The 15,816-nt window shown below is 37.2% G+C and overlaps 2 protein-coding genes, 1 non-coding gene and 1 pseudogene across 4 annotated transcripts; 3 read left to right on the forward strand and 1 right to left on the reverse strand.

Annotated features, from left to right (window-relative positions):
• The first annotated feature begins 1,202 nt into the window (after positions 1–1,202).
• On the forward strand, positions 1,203–1,397 carry LOC137733047 (U2 spliceosomal RNA). Its single transcript, XR_011068367.1, has one exon. It is a non-coding gene; the product is annotated as a U2 spliceosomal RNA (small nuclear RNA).
• A 117-nt stretch (positions 1,398–1,514) lies between these two features.
• LOC137732335 (uncharacterized) lies at positions 1,515–4,482 on the reverse strand. Of its 2 annotated transcripts, none has more exons than XM_068471647.1 (11): positions 4,356–4,482; positions 4,071–4,265; positions 3,831–3,977; positions 3,414–3,550; positions 3,236–3,305; positions 2,875–2,965; positions 2,627–2,696; positions 2,412–2,507; positions 2,219–2,318; positions 1,978–2,135; positions 1,515–1,808 (listed from the first exon to the last, which is right to left on the reverse strand). In XM_068471647.1, the coding sequence occupies exons 1-11, from the start codon at positions 4,408–4,410 to the stop codon at positions 1,659–1,661; spliced, it is 1,269 nt and encodes a 422-aa protein (XP_068327748.1). In that variant the 5' UTR covers positions 4,411–4,482; the 3' UTR covers positions 1,515–1,658. The 2 variants fall into 2 exon arrangements, with proteins under 2 accessions (XP_068327748.1, XP_068327747.1); XM_068471646.1 differs by having other exon boundaries at positions 4,071–4,271; positions 4,356–4,459.
• A 347-nt stretch (positions 4,483–4,829) lies between these two features.
• On the forward strand, positions 4,830–5,047 carry LOC137733049 (U2 spliceosomal RNA; annotated as a pseudogene).
• Positions 5,048–8,439: 3,392 nt separating this feature from the next.
• On the forward strand, positions 8,440–10,247 carry LOC137730484 (receptor-like protein kinase ANXUR2). The gene has a single exon (XM_068469472.1). The coding sequence runs from the start codon at positions 8,739–8,741 to the stop codon at positions 10,071–10,073; it is 1,335 nt and encodes a 444-aa protein (XP_068325573.1). The 5' UTR covers positions 8,440–8,738; the 3' UTR covers positions 10,074–10,247.
• Positions 10,248–15,816: the final 5,569 nt, after the last annotated feature.

The raw sequence follows: 15,816 nt of genomic DNA on the forward strand, positions 1-15,816 counted from the left end.
ATCGTTAGAAATAATTAAAGTAATAGTCTCTGAACTTTAGCTCAATTGAAACTTTGGTTTCTCAAATTAAAAATTTATGAACAATAGTCCCGAACTTGTTATAATATAGAGCAACGCTCCTTTTGACTAACTCCATTAAATTCCCAATCCATTTTTTGCCCATTTAAACTCTTTATTTTTTGGTGGAGTTTCTAATGGTGTTACTCGTAAGGATCATTGCTCCCCATTGTGACATGTCAGGAAGCAAGACTCATTAATTTTTAGTTAAGGGACCAACACTTGGTAATAACCCAACTAGTAGATGAAAAGGGAAACATAGACAAAAGTGAACCCAAAGATTTCAATTGGTTTGAAATTAGATCTAAACTTTGTAGTGAGCGTGAGAAGAAAAAAAATACAAGTTGTGGGTTCGTACAACAGAGAGAATTTTCAATGTGCTTAGAACAAATGACAGTACGTCATATGTTATTAACTTATTATACAAGTGTAGGGAAGTTTTTTTTTTTTTTTTTTTTTTTCGAGTTTCATTGCACTTGTATAACGACATATGACGTATGTGCTCATATTCTGAGTACACCAGAAAACATCTGAACAAATAAAAACGAAAAAATCATTCACATTTAGAATCGTAAATCAATATACCAGCACTTGAGGCAGAGATTAACGAATCCACCATATCGCAAAAGCCCAACCTGTATTGTGCCTTCGCATTTTCTAGCTAGAGCAAAACACCAACTTTCTGAAAGATATCAAACTGGAGCAGATTGAAATGGTTCCGGCATATTTCAACCATGGCAATGATTGGCATTCAGCAATCTCTTCAACGATTTAGAAGCATAAACTTGTCAAGGAACAGAAAGCCTTTGCAGATCCCACTTCCCATTCAATTTCTTGTTTCGAGCTCTATCCTTCAAATCGAGCCAGGGAGGAAACTCAAAGATGATGCAGCCAGAAAGAGGACGAGAAAAGAGGACTGGTTGATCTCATGGATCAATCCCATGTCATGTTAAATTCCTGGTTGTTGGTGATAAGATGTGGTTTTGTGGTCTGAAAGCTATAAGATGTTGTTACCTTAAAGTACGAAGTCAGAAACAGCACTGCAACTCTGCAAGAAAGCACGGTTCTAGTCCCACATCGGCCAGCTGAAGAATGTAGGAGAGTTAAGATGTGCATAAAAGAGAAAGCCCAGCCGTGGAATAAGCATACCTTTCTCGGCCTTTTGGCTAAGATCAAGTGTAGTATCTGTTCTTATCAGTTTAATATCTGATACGTGGGCCAATGGTCCACACGATATTAAATTTATTTTTTTAGGGGGAGGGTTCACAACAGTAGCTTGCTACTGGAATCCTCGCGTGTCGCCCAAGCGTTGCACTATAGCTCGGGCTGGCGCACCCCACCAAACGAAGTCCAAATTGAAGCCCAAACCTGCCAATTTATTATTTGTTCGAATATTATGCGAAGAATATTCGGTTTAGTAGCATTTTGTGCATTTACCGGAAAGGCTTAATGCAAGTAGGAAAGGCTTAAGGTTATTTACAAGTAGAAAGGCTTAATGCAGAAAATTCAACACCGTAATTTGTGAAGTAAATGGGTGATACGATCTGCGGATGACCTTATACAGAATTTAGAATGTAGAAGCCAAATGCTAACTTATTTGCTCAGGTATTTACTGGAAACGGATTGTAACATTTGACAGTTCCTACCAAAGAAAGTGCCTCTCTGATTGCCTGAAGGAGATGCTCTGGATAATCCTCAATACTGGTGACGCCGTGCTGTGATTGCATATAGCTCAGGATTCTTCCAACAATCTGAAAGAAAAAATAACCCTATCATTAAATGTGTATAAAACATAGCCATAAGTGCAATGTGTCTCGCAGGCGAAACAGATTATGTTGCAATGCTTTTAAGCAAATCATGAAAAATGGATTTGATCTGTTCCGAAGGTAGATGGTTGGATCTGGATAAAATAAGACCGACCTTTCGTGCATAGCCACCATATGCAACACCACTAATCATAGGATGCAGTGAATTAGGTGATCCAGTTGTATTTGGGAAGGATGCCGTTTGGAAAAGTCCGACTTTCCTCAACCCATCAACGGTGTGAGCATTGGTGCCACCAGCTAATTGAAGAAATCCTGCCATGTCAAGGGATTAAACAAAACCATAGCTGAAGCACAAAGATGATATTCTCGAGCAGCATAGCAGATTAAGTACAAACCACGAGGCCTTTCTTTTATAGCAGCCAAACGAAGAGCAAAAGCAATCGATTCTCTTGTGGCACCTCGACCAATATCTCCACTCATGGGGCGGCCATCCAACTGCAGTTCACAGGTGGTTATTCATATAGGTAGAGTGCCAAAAGAACTGATTTAGTTTGTGATGACATCTCTTAAAAATAACAGGAGCCACACCTGCCATAGATTGAAGCAACACAGATCCGGTTCCATAACTGAGTACATAGCATTCATCGACGATACAGTTGATTCCCCATTATCAGGCAAGCTAACCTGGACACGATGAAAATTATTGCAGAACCCCAAAGAAATCTTTTAAAAGACACTCGACTAGTTTTACGACTAAATAGTCCCTGTGAAATTAAAACAGCAGGAGTACGTGACACACTTACTGCTGCTAGTCGCAGATGCTTAACTGAATCACCCAAGCCATCCCAAAGTTCTTTAAATGGAGCAATCTGCCTGCAGAAATTAAGGCTTAGCAAAGTGTGACTACCTACGCTTGAATTAATGTTGGAGTTTTGAACTCAATTAGATTAAAGTGCTTAGAACATCCATAGAAGTAGTAAAAGCTTTTCCCTCAATCAGCTTAATAGTAGTTAACATGTATGCTTACTTTTAAATTATTAAGAAACTGTACCTTCCAGTTGTATGAATCTCTAAGGCATCAACATCATTTCTTTTGAGAAGTTCGGAGGTTGCATAAGCATCTCTTATGTACGAGGACACTCCTAGATATCAATTTGCATGGTTTTGTTAAAAAGGATCAATCTAGAAGGAAGAAAGGCAGCATAAAATATACACATTGTCATATAATGTTTCCTTCCAAAATTTTGACATGGCTCCCTGAAAACTGTCATTTATTAATACTTATTTTATATGTCAAGCTTATATTTAGATGTACAATATTGAACTTCATGTATTCTACTCACATAGACGATTAAAACTTACATTGAATATGTATAAAGTTTTGCATACTGTTTTGTCAGTGTGGTACATACTTATTTTATCGTAGGGGCATACTGGAATGCAGCGGCCACAGCCATAGCAGCGTTCAGTTAGAACTCCACCCTGCAATTCAATTAAAAGTTTTAGAAGGTGATCCTTGATGAACATGTACAGCGATGTACGAGAAGATTCATAACATTAATATGGTAAGAAAATAAAGAAAATACAAACCTTAAATGTATCAGGTATATTGGTTCCATAAAAGAACTGTCCTGTTGATTTTTGAGCCCCCAATGATATTGCATCAGCAGGACAAACTCTCTCACAAGGCCGTGAACAGTCAAGTGGACAATCCTCTGGATCAAACTCTGCTTATATGATGGTAGTTAGTTCGGTTAGACATAAAAAGTTGCAGGTAAAGGAAATCAAACCAAGAAAGCATCGTGTTTGTGACAGCTGCGGTAAGATTTTACAATCACAAGTTATGATCTACGAGTTCTACCAAACCACATAAAATTGTGTGTGCAAATTTCACTCCTTGCAAGGTCTCCTTAAGTCCCGGGACGCAGAACATTAACTTCACATCCTCAAAATCTCATAGCAATGCCTATCATGCTAAATTAAGTAACGAAGATAACGCTTACATACCGGCCTTGCGAAAGTGAAGATCTTTGTCATCATTAACGCTGATCATCACCCAAGGCCTCGGAAGGGGACAAATCCCAATTGCAGCATCAATCCCCTCGTTCACTGCACTCACCACTGACACATCCGCCGCACAGTCTATGCAATCAACTACAACAGTTCATCAACAAATTAACCTCAATTAATCCAATCTCTAATCTCACTTAGTCAGCAAAAAATCAGTTAAAAGTTTTAATTGATTACCTCCTGCAAGAGTGTAAACCAGAGAAAGATTCCTGATATCAACCACATCCTCGAAGCTTGCGCCGCAGATGAGCTTGACCCAGTTGCCATTTTCAAGAGATTTTGCTGGAGAGGAGGTTTTTGATGGAATCCCAACAGTTTTTATGAGATTCTTCACTTCTTCAATGCCCTTGCTGCTTGTAACCTTCACTCTGGCTGAAACTTTTAGCACAAAAATTAACTGTTGGAGAAAGAGAGAGAAAGAGAGAGAGAGAGAGAGAGAGAGAGAGAGGAGAGCGAAGAGACCTTGGTGTTGGTGGTGAGGAGAAAATGAAGCACTGCAAAAGAAGCTCAAAGCCATAATCTCGGATATGCATTAACGGATAATTGTAGCAGAATTTTGGCGGTTTGGAAAATCCCAAGAAGTTAAGGCTGTTGGGGGCAATTTGGGTTTTCACCATATTTCTCAAGGACAGGAAGTTGAGCCATATATTTTCACTAATTTTTTTTTTTTTTTTCCCTGGGATAATCTTAGAGCTGTTGTTAAATTTGTAGACCAAAAGGATTGTTTGATCTTGTAAGCTTAATCCATTTGCTGTTCTGTTTATTCTTTGATCTTGTAAGCTTAGTCAATTGGCTGAGGAGAGGCTTTAAGTGTACTTGTGTTCAAGTACAAGGACAGAACATGAGTATTTCGAGATAGTGTATTCGAATCCACATCGACCAGCATAGGATGGTAGTAGAACGAAGCTGCTATAAAAGCGAATTCCCGAGTACAGCATACTTTTCTTGGCCTTTTGGTTAAGAACAAGTGTATTATCTGTTCTTATCAGTTTAATATCTGATACGTGATACAATGGTTCGTACGATATTAAATTAATTTTTTTAGGGGAAGCTAATGATTCATACGATATTAAATTAATTTTTTTAGGAGAAGCTACTGGGATCCTTGCGTGTTGCCCAAGCGTTGTAGTATTGCTCGGGCTGGCGCACCCCACCAAATTCAAATTCAAGTGTAAGTTTTTACAGCCTAACAAGTTAATGACATTCAATGCGTGACTTGTGCTTTTTCTCTTAGGAAGGCATATCAAGATGAAGTATGGTGCAATGTCGTACCGATGGATGCTTGCCATCTTTTATTAGGAAGACCTTGGTAATATGACCGAAAAGTTCTTCACGATGGGTTCAAAAACACATACACCTTTGTGAAAGACAGAGTGAAGGTAATTTTGGGCCCTTCAAAAGAACAACATATAGTAAAGTCTGAAAAGAAGGTGGGGACAATCTGCCTTGCCATGGCAGAATTCATGGAAGAAATTGAAGAAGGCGCATCTGTATGTGCTTTGGGGATCAAAGAGGAGAATGTTGGGGTCTCTCTTCCGTACGCGAATGAATCCTTGCCACAAGAGTTTTTTGTTGTGATACTGGATGAACTTCCCGCGGATATGGTGGTGTCAACAATATTCAATGCGGCTGACTTGCAACCATACTTTGAGGACGTCCATGAGCAAAATTTTGACTCGATGATGAGTCGAGGGACTGATGGCGGACCATCTAAAGAGTCATTGAGAGAATTAAAGTCAGAGGTGCGATATACTATTTTCAAGGAATGTCCTAGGGGGATGATCACTAAACCCATCAGATTCCAAGACCAAGGAGATTAATAACGTTGGAAACGGCAGGACCTATTGAGCTTCCTTATTTATTTCATGTACTAGTCTAATTAAGTTCCTTTTATTATTTAAATTGGTCGTGATTTGGATGCTGGAAACGGAGTTGGAATATAATTTCATCTCTATTAAGTTAGCTTCCTATAGTTTCTCTTTTTATTAGCTTGCGTATTGTTATTCCCTTCCTATTCTCTGCAGCTTCTACGTGAACTGCATCTCTCTCTCTCCCGATGCCAGCTCGTCTCTTCCTTTAAATTGCCTAGGGGGCTTTGCTTCTTAATTTTCACACAGGGTTTCAAAAGTCTCAAACCAACCATGAGCCATTTTAGTTTGTCACTTGTATATATTATCCCCTTTTATTTCTGAAACTGAAGTTCTAAGATTCTGATTCCCAACTGAAGTTAAGCCGCCACCATAACCACTGTACTTCCTACCCCTCTAACATCCATTGGCTATTTGTCATCCTTACGAATTATACCTCCATTTGATTGTGAGATGCTATTGCCAAATGCACATGCAGTACTAGCATATTACACTTAATAAAACGACAAGGGGCCTTGACTCCCCCAGAGCAAGATTGACGCTATAACATTCTCAAACATCAGCTTGGTATATCACAAATCTTTCCAGTTCTTCTTCCAGATGGAGAGATAAAGTTCAAGTCGCCATATTGCCTTGCCACTTTAGCAGGAAAATATTCGGTAGGGTAGTTAAAATTTCCATGGTACAACTTTGTGTCATTGTCAACAGAAACCAGTACCGAGGGACACAGATAGCGCGCCATGGATAAAACCTTTTTCGCCAAATCTCAGGCTGCCACAATCCTTTCATCAAAATCACATGCCCTTTTTTGTAGATTCAGAGGTTCAGCCATCTACACTAACCCTTTTGCACGCTTTTGCAGTTTGTAAAAGTTTAACATCCCATTGTTTGATTCTTTAGGGAGAGAGCTCATCACAATGGCTTGCTATTGGAGCTTTTTCACATCTTCCAGGCGTTGAACTGCTGCTGGGGCCCGGCGCACCACACCAAATCAAAGTTCTAATATTTCCCCGCATATTTGTTCGATTTATTGCTCAGTTTTTGCCTACTTTCAACTTAAGTTACTTAAAGCCCGTTATCCTTCTTTGTCCATGATAAAAAAAAAAAGAAAAAAAGAAACAAGTTCTCAAAGCAAAATTGAAAAAAGAGGAAGCTTTGATCATCGAGAAACAAAATAGAAAATTGTTGAGGGTCAAAGTTAGGTTTTCAGGTTGATATGACCAACCTAACTAGCTACTAACTTAATTTGTTTGCTAAATTTCAATACAAATTCTCTGCACAACGAAATGCAAATGTTTACATTAATTTGTTTGCTAAATTTCATAGAAGTGACAATTCACGAAATGAGCGGTAAAGAGATCGCATGTTAAATGTTCTAAGTAGCAAATAATGGAAAGAGATTAGAAAACGACATAGATTCTCATCCTTCTCTGAGGATCCATTTTGGTACATATGGGAGGCGCAATTGGCACATAGACCGCACAACCAAAGACAAGCAGATGCAAAATGTCGGGCTCGTATCTATTGACCAACTGAATAAGGATAACATTAGAGTCCTAATTGATATTGATTTCTTGTCTATCTAATAAGGCTTCTTGATTAGTTGCACATAATAAGGACTCCAATTCTTAATTAAACGAGATTGCATAAGTTCCTCAACACCAATTAACTCGTTAACCAAGTTAATTGATTGCCAAGAAATCATCAAATCATATTCATTGATACTAACAACCTTACAACATCCACCACTATCTTCACTGTGCTCAAAGAAGAACTGGAAGCGTTATGAATCAAGAATTGGTGAATGAGAAAATGACATGAGTATAAACAAACTCCTTGAAACCCTTTCTGAATTTTTGGCCCTATTCTTTGTTAGGAGATTGCCCTCCTAGTATAATTTTAGATCATTGGGTTCCATATTATATGATCTATGTTTGAATTTTAGATATTGAGGCAAATAATATTAATGTTGACCATCATATACCCAGTTGGTGGGTTTTGAATATAATCTTGTACAATTCAAAATCTATATCATATTCATAAGAGCAACGCTAGGTAGACCAACATTTTAGACCATATTTGCAAATCATGCGATGTGTCCTCAATAGAAGCACATTAACCAACACTTCAAATAATAATTCAACCATCAACAATCACGTCATAAGGATTAGAAAATATTGTTTAAATAGATGGTTTCCCTAACCTTACCCTATCCATAACATATAATTTTTTATACGTACATTGTTACAGCCTAACACTTAATTTAATTAGTAAGCATTTTCTTTCCGTTGTTGAAGAGATTTCTAACTCGAATCCTGCATTCTCTTAATAAATAACTAAATGAATATATCAATAATATGTGTGGAAAAGTTTAGGTGTCATGATGATACAATCCTTTATATATTTCTATAGCACATATTACGTGATTCCAAGTGATAAAGAAAAAAATCTTTCAAATATGAGGTCTTTGAAAGTATACAAACCTATATATGCAAAAGCATCTTCAAACCCAAAATAACATCCGGGATTCGGTCAATGCCAATGATAATTTAGCGATTTCTGCGTCTTACCGTTGTTCTCCAACCGATAACGACCTCCCATCTCAACGTCCCCTACACCCCTGTGACAAACAACACACAATCAATTTACAAAGAAAGAAAGAACAAACAAAGATATAGCAAAAATGAAAGCCAAACAAAGCTGGATTTGTAATTCTTGTATCACTTCTTAGAATTTCCGGGGTATAATTTTAACATTTCTTCCAATTTTAGCTAGAACACGGCATTCGAATTTGATAGAAGAAGGAACATTATAAAAAATCAAATTTCTTGTGCAGGAAGACGAACATTAGATTAATTTTCACCTATTTTTTTTTTCCATATTTCCAAGTTTTCCTGTACTCTAACACAACAGACCTTCTTCTTCCCTGACCACTAACCGCTCAAACCCCACCTCAAAAGAGTTTCTCTTTCCAGCAATGATCCACAAATCCCACATTTTGCTTCCTCTGGTTTTGTTATCCTTGTTCTCATCAAACACCATTCGTGTTCGAAGCCAAGGCTCCGACTCAAAGTCCCATATAATTTCCTGCGGCTCATCTGCCGAAGGGGAAACTGATTCGGATGGCCGGAAATGGACAACGGATTCTACGTACCTCGCCTCCTCTGACAACACGAAGACTGCAGAAGCGGGCTACTATGACCCTGCTCTGCCATCCAAAGTTCCATTCATGACAGTCAGAATCATGAGCTCTGCAACATCGTACAAGTTCTCTGTCCCATCAAGCAAACGCCTGTTGGTCAGGTTCCAATTCTACCCGACCACCTACAACTCCGTAGATTCCTTAAACGGCGTTTTCGACGTCTCCGCCAACGGGCTCACCCTGCTTAAAAATTTCAGCCCTTTCATCACAGCCTTGGCCCTCACGCAGGCTTACATCATAAGAGAGTACTCAATCGTTCCTGTCCAGTCCGGCACTCTCAACATCACGTTCACGCCCTCCACAAAGCGCGAAAAAACATTCGCCTTCGTGAACTCACTGGAGGTTATCCCAATGGAAGAAATCTTCAAGCCGACCGACTTGATCGGATTCCGCGGCCAAACGGTTGACGTCCAAAACGCCTCCCTCCAGACAATGTACAGGCTAAGCGTCGGAGGGGATTACATTCCTGCAATCAAGGACTCCGGACTCGCACGAACATGGTGGGACGACTCACCGTACCTACTAAATGCAGCTTACGGGGCCTCGTATCTCAATAAGACTTTTCTCGGGGTGTCAATCGAGGCTCCTGCCAATGTCACCATCAAACACACGAAGGATGTCCCCGAATATATTGCTCCTCTAAACGTGTACAAAACTGCGAGATCGATGGGACCGAACCCTCAAGTCAACGTTAAATCCAATCTCACTTGGGTTTTTCAGGTGGACGTAAATTTCACCTACGTCGTTCGGTTACATTTCTGCGACTTTCAAAACACACTGGCGAACCAGAGAACGTTCGATATATATCTCAACAACCGAACGGCTCAGGAGATGGCAGATGTGGTCCTGTGGACCGGGGGAATCGGAATCCCGGTTTACAAGGATTATGCCACTCATATGAACGACAAAGACGGTGATGATCTTCTGTGGGTGGGTTTGCATCCGAGTCGGGCAACGCATCCGCAGTACTATGATGCCATACTTAATGGACTGGAGATTTTTAAGGTTAATGACACGGGCGGGAACTTGGGGGGTCCAAATCCTGTGCCTTCAAAAATGCTTCTTAAGGCAGACGCTGCAGCCAAGATTTTATTGGCAGACGCTGCCTAGGGTTTTGAAATGTTGGGTGATTTTCTGGAATGGACTCCAATTCTTTGATTCACTGGTTTTAATTCTAAATTTCGACAATTTATATTCCTATTTGTAACTTTAATTTGAGATGGTCGATAATTGTCTGAGTAAATTTTGAATGAGGTTTCACCCTAAATATAAGCTAACAATTATAGCGAATTTACGTAAATATCCTTTTGTCGCATTTGAAAAGTAATCTGAGACAATCACAAAATTTGAGTGTCTATAATTATTTTGGGTTTTTATTGACACTTGATTACACCACGTAAAATAAAATATAAAATAACTATTTAGGGTCATAAGGATTTTTTTTTAATATATTGTATGAATGCACCTTAAAATTTAGGGAGCTTTATATATAGAGACAAAAAATTTCACTATATTTCAAGGAACTCCACTAGTTTTTAAACATGTTAATGAGAGCCAAAAACATAAAAACAATTAAAGCTCAACTCAAAAACATGGAAACAATGTTTTAAAATACTAGTCATACCCCTAAGGTTTTAGAGTTATTAATAAACTTATTCCTCCACAACTCCAACAAAATTAATATGTGTCATAAGCTAAACCCATCCTCGACCATTATGCAGAATCAGTTCAACCCGTATTCAACTATTTTTTCAGAATCAGTTCAACTCGTCTTCGACCATTTTTGCAGAACCAATTCAACTGGTCCTTAACCATTTATGCTGAATTTGTTCAAATCGTCCTTAATAATTTTTGCAGAATCAGTTCAACCCATTGTCAATTAATTATGCAGAATCAGTTCAACCCGTCATCGACTATTTTTGCAGAATCAGTTCAACCCGTCCTCGATCCTTATGCAGAATCAGTTCAACTCGTCCTCGACCATTTTTGCAGAATTAGTTCAACCTGTCTTCGACCATTTTTCCAGATTAGTTCGCCATCCTCGACCATTTATGCAGAATCAATTCAACCCGTCCTCTATCATTTATGCATAATCGGTTCAACGTCATCGACTATTTTTGCAGAATCAATTCAACTCATTAAACCCGTCTTCGACCATTTTTGCAGAATTAGTTCAACCTGTTTTTGACTTTTTTTTTTTGCAAGATTGGTTCAACCCGTCATCGACAATTTTTGCAAAATCAGTTTCAAATAATTTGACCCTAGTAAAAGTTAACTCAATAACACAATTGTTCTAATCTAGGTAAATAGTGAACAAAGAGAGATCCTTAAATCCAAAGTAGAAGTCTCGTTCCATCATAAAAACCTTACAAAAAGAACAATTAATACATGCTATCTTAATTTTTCTAGTACTATGAACAATAAAAATGAACAAGAGGAATATACAAAATTCAGTCATTTTTCCATTAAGTTGTAAAAAAAAAATAATATTGTTTGGTTTGTTTTACCAGATCAGAGCAGGTGACAAAGAAATGTACTTAAATGAGTTTGCATTATTCATAAGCATAGATACTTAAATGAGTTTGCATTATTCATAAACATAGATACTTTGTATCCATTAAGGGACAAAAACATTTCAGTTTTTTTAATATTTCATATTCTAATTGGCATAGCAATATAGGATTACACTTGAATACAAGGCCAGTGACCTTGGAGACAATGGTAACCTTGCGCTCATGCAAATTGGAATCCTATATTGCTATGAAAATTGGAATCTAATGGTAATTTCGTATATTACCATGCAAATGTTAATCTCACGCTCAAGCTTGAGGGTGATAGTAATTTCCAGATCAGTTTTTACCCAAGCTTATTCGTTCAACTTTCTCTTTGTAATCAAACAAACAAGTCTACAAAAGACTTCATGATTCAGAGAAAATCAACCAAAAACTTAAAAATTTCATATCAAAATCTGTAATGAGCTTCAAAATTGCAAAGTTTACCGTAGCGATCAAATTGGGAGGACGTGAAGACTAGAAGAAAGTATTTGGAGTTCCTAAAACCGATTTGGACATGGACTTGAGTTAATTTGGAGAGGAGATGGTGAGGATGGAAGAATTGAGGTTGAGATGGCGATGAAGGGAAATTGGGTCAAATTTTTTAAGAGAGAGAAACAAGGGAGCAACAGATGAATGAGATAATAGCATTTTCTCCATTATTATTTTTTCATTATCTCACTCCCCAATTCAATTCTTCCACAACTATGATTCTCTCAATTTCCTTCTTTTTCTACGTTTACTTATTAGATTTTGAACTTGATCCCATTATGCGATTAATTCATCTTTATCTGATCAAGAATGAATTATTAGCTTTGGAATGATTCATATTTATTCAGGGCTTATTCTGACGTTTGGCAATTTTAGTTTGCATAGGACTCGACCGAGCCACACATGCACTTAATCCTCTCACAGTCCTACTCCCATGATGACTTAGTCAAATCCTCTCTTGGGCTATAAGCCCACTGGTTTGAGGGATATTTACTAGAATTCTTAGTCTTTTCAACTCAAATCAGCCTATTCTTGACCTAAACTGTTATTTTAGGCCGAAAAATATATGAATTATATTATTAATGCCCTTTTATGGGCCATAAGCATTTAACGCCCTTTTCAATTAGCAAACAAGGAATTAATGCGCTTGAATCTTTGTTTTCGGCCATAAGCATTAATGCACTTTGTTTTGCTATAGATTAAACTAACACAATGTTTGGATGAGGAAAATAAATTTAGAATTTAGATAAAAGTTAGAATTTATAAATTGACATGAGAAAAATAAACTTGGAATTTAGATAAAAGTCAAAATTTATAAATTGACATGCACCAATTCCTTTGTTTGGATTCATAAACATAGAAATTTAGATTTTCAATGTGACAAAAAAAAAAAAAACCTGAAATTTGGGACCTCCAATTCTCAAGTTTAAATAAATAGGTGTTATTTCTCAATTTTTATGATTGAGAGTTTAAAAATAACAAATTACGTATTCAATTTCATTGTTCTTTTAGGTTAACCATATAAGAAAATTCACAAATTCTAGAAAATAAAATCCCGTCATTTTGATTTTTACCATTTTAAAATTCTTTAGTTATCTTAAATTTCTTCATCCAAACAGAGTGTAAGAGAAATGCTAAAAGTGAGATTTTCCATAAATTCTCTGCCACCTCATATTTTTGGTAGAATATTTCACATGAAGAGTATCACTTTGAGAGAGTCCCCTAACATTCCTCTTCAACTAAAATAATCGATATCTTAATAATTGTTTTCCTTTTTTCGGTGGTAAGCAATTAACCAGTAAAGATGCATAGCATGTGAATTAATGGAAATAAAAAAAACCACTAGTTGAAGGGAACTGCCTAAAAAAGTAATCAAAACGCCCAAAAATTCAGAATAAAAGTATCCGTGTGTCTTGGAGTCCAAGTAAGGAAGCAAATCTCCGGAATTGAACACAATCATTCTAAATTGATTTGGAGCGAAAATCAAGATTCAATCTCATTAACAGAAGACCAAATCAGAAAAGTTTTGAAAGCAGTGGAGTGCTAAGTAATTAATTTCCCTAATTGTTGAGGGAAAAAAACTTTATATAAACCAAGGATCAACAGTAAGACCCTAAACTCTTTAGCTATCCTCGACAACGCTTTCGTCCTCGATTTCTAGCTATTTTTCATTCAAGCACTTGTAGAATTCAAGTTAAGTTTACAAGTTTTAATGTCTCTTAGACACTATTTTTTTTTGCAGTCTCCTTTATGTTTACTCTCGAAGTCTCGATCCGTTTGATTCCTGCACTTAGTTTGCATGCGGTTTAATTCTTTCTTGCACTATTAGTGGCTTCTCATGCGTGCACCTTGTATTTGTTTAGTTTAAATTAAAATAGCCGATATCCTATTAATTCTAAATCCATAAGAAGAAAAAAAAAGAATTTGAGGTTGAAATTTTTGATGATGAATGCATAAAAAAACCTTCTCCAAGAATACAGACCAAATCTAATTCATATATGTCTTTTTTGGCCTCACTCTCCTTAGGCTACAGCCTTATTAGCTAGTACTTTGTTCAGTTATGTTCTGCATCTATATTTTTATTGTTGATTGGATTGTATCAAGCACTTTTGAAAAAAGCTACTTTCACGAATCTTGAGAAATCAACTTTGCTTGCAGGTTCTCCCTTGTTTGACTAAAGAAAACATCATGGCCTCTTCCCATTTGTACTTCGCGTTCATGACGCTCATGGTTACATTCTGCAATGCACAAGGATTGCATTCTGGTACTGCAACTCTCATCTTTGTTTAATTATACGTACATACATATATGTGTGTGTGATGGTATCTCTTCCCTTAAAGGCTTCCTATATGTATATATCTTCATATCAAGTTATATTTGTATAAGAGAGTCATTCCATGACGTTTTTCCTTTTCTGCAGCAACAACTTTGCAATCCCAACATGCAGACTCAACCCACAGAAAGCTTTTGCAACAAGGTAAATATCAAATAATAATTTGGTAACAATATTTGGTATTGTTACCGGCACTTCAAAAATGTGATCTTGCATTATGTTATAAATTTCTCATCTTCGATAGTCCATGACAACATAGTATGTTGTGTTCACAAAATAAATCAGATTTTCAACTTCTCTTGTTTAATTGTAACTTGCTACGTAATTAATTAGTCTTGATTTTGTAGCCAGCTGCAGAGCCGAAGAGATAAGCATCTCACAGACCCAAATTCCAGGAACTGGGATCCCAAAGTACGCAGTACAGATTGTGAACACCTGCACTTCTGATTGTGCTCCTTCACAAATCCATGTCCACTGTGGTCAGTTTGCTTCTGCAGAAGTTATACCCAAATCCGTCTTCACAAGGATCGCGGATGATGAATGCTTGGTGAATGGAGGAGAGCCGTTGAAGTCGAACGATGTCATTAGCTTCAATTACTTCAACACCTTCAAGTTCCCCATTTCTTTTAAGTCTGCCAAGTATTGCTGAGCCCCAAACAGTCAAACACTTTCAAGTGATGGTATAGATAAAGAGTTGCATTTGTTGTCTCAGCTTTTAGTTTTAAAACCCTAGCTACAAGCCTACAAGCTAGTATTTCGTTTCCGTTATGTTCAAACCCTAGCTAGTATTTCAAACCCTATCTCCAATTGTGTTCTTTTTTAGGATAAAAAAATGGCCTCACAAATATTGTTTATTGTTCCTTAGTTCCGTGTTTTACTTTTTCGTACAATATGTTTTGGAATTAATTTCAATAAAATTACATTTGATAAAACTCAACTAGTGTTGAACTATTTTAACGAGAGATAAAAGTCCAAACCCCAACAAACCTAGCCCAAAAACAAGCAAACCAAAATTTAAAATTTCAGCCATGCCCCCCAATAGGGCAATGATTGGATTTGCCCAATTGACGGAGTAATTATTGCCTTAGCAGTGTGGGCTTGCTCTTACATTACAAGTCATCATTTTGCTTCTTGAAACTCAAAATTCGCTTTACATTGCCTTGTTTATGTTATTTCCATCCAAAAATGTCAAATACACTAAATATATATGACACATTAATATCTTACTCGTTACGTGTAACATGACACGCATGATGTTACGAGAAAGATACTAAGACAAACTTTAGTCTCAATCCTCAGCTCAGCCCTAGGTTTAAGGAGTAACTTGCATAGTAGGACAGTAGCTCACAACGATTTACAATATATTCACAAGGAAATATCAAATATGTGAGCAAAATCAACCGAGCTCATATATATGCCAAAACAAAATAAAGAACCAGAATAAATCTGCAGACGGGCAAGAACGATATTAAACTGA

The sequence above is a fragment of the Pyrus communis genome, chromosome 4, assembly GCF_963583255.1.
Source record: "Pyrus communis chromosome 4, drPyrComm1.1, whole genome shotgun sequence".
NCBI lineage: Eukaryota > Viridiplantae > Streptophyta > Magnoliopsida > Rosales > Rosaceae > Pyrus > Pyrus communis.

Bases quoted from the DNA above. Each gene is read 5' to 3' on its own strand.
- LOC137730484 (XM_068469472.1), top strand. From the start codon at position 8,739: ATGATCCACAAATCCCACATTTTGCTTCCTCTGGTTTTGTTATCCTTG.
- LOC137732335 (XM_068471646.1), bottom strand. From the start codon at position 4,410: ATGGCTTTGAGCTTCTTTTGCAGTGCTTCATTTTCTCCTCACCACCAA. The intron at 2,319-2,411 runs GTGTGGCTCCTG...TGTGAACTGCAG, and splicing joins GTTGCTTCAATCTATGGCAG to TTGGATGGCCGCCCCATGAG. The intron at 1,809-1,977 runs GTCGGTCTTATT...TTTTTCTTTCAG, and splicing joins ATGGTGGCTATGCACGAAAG to ATTGTTGGAAGAATCCTGAG.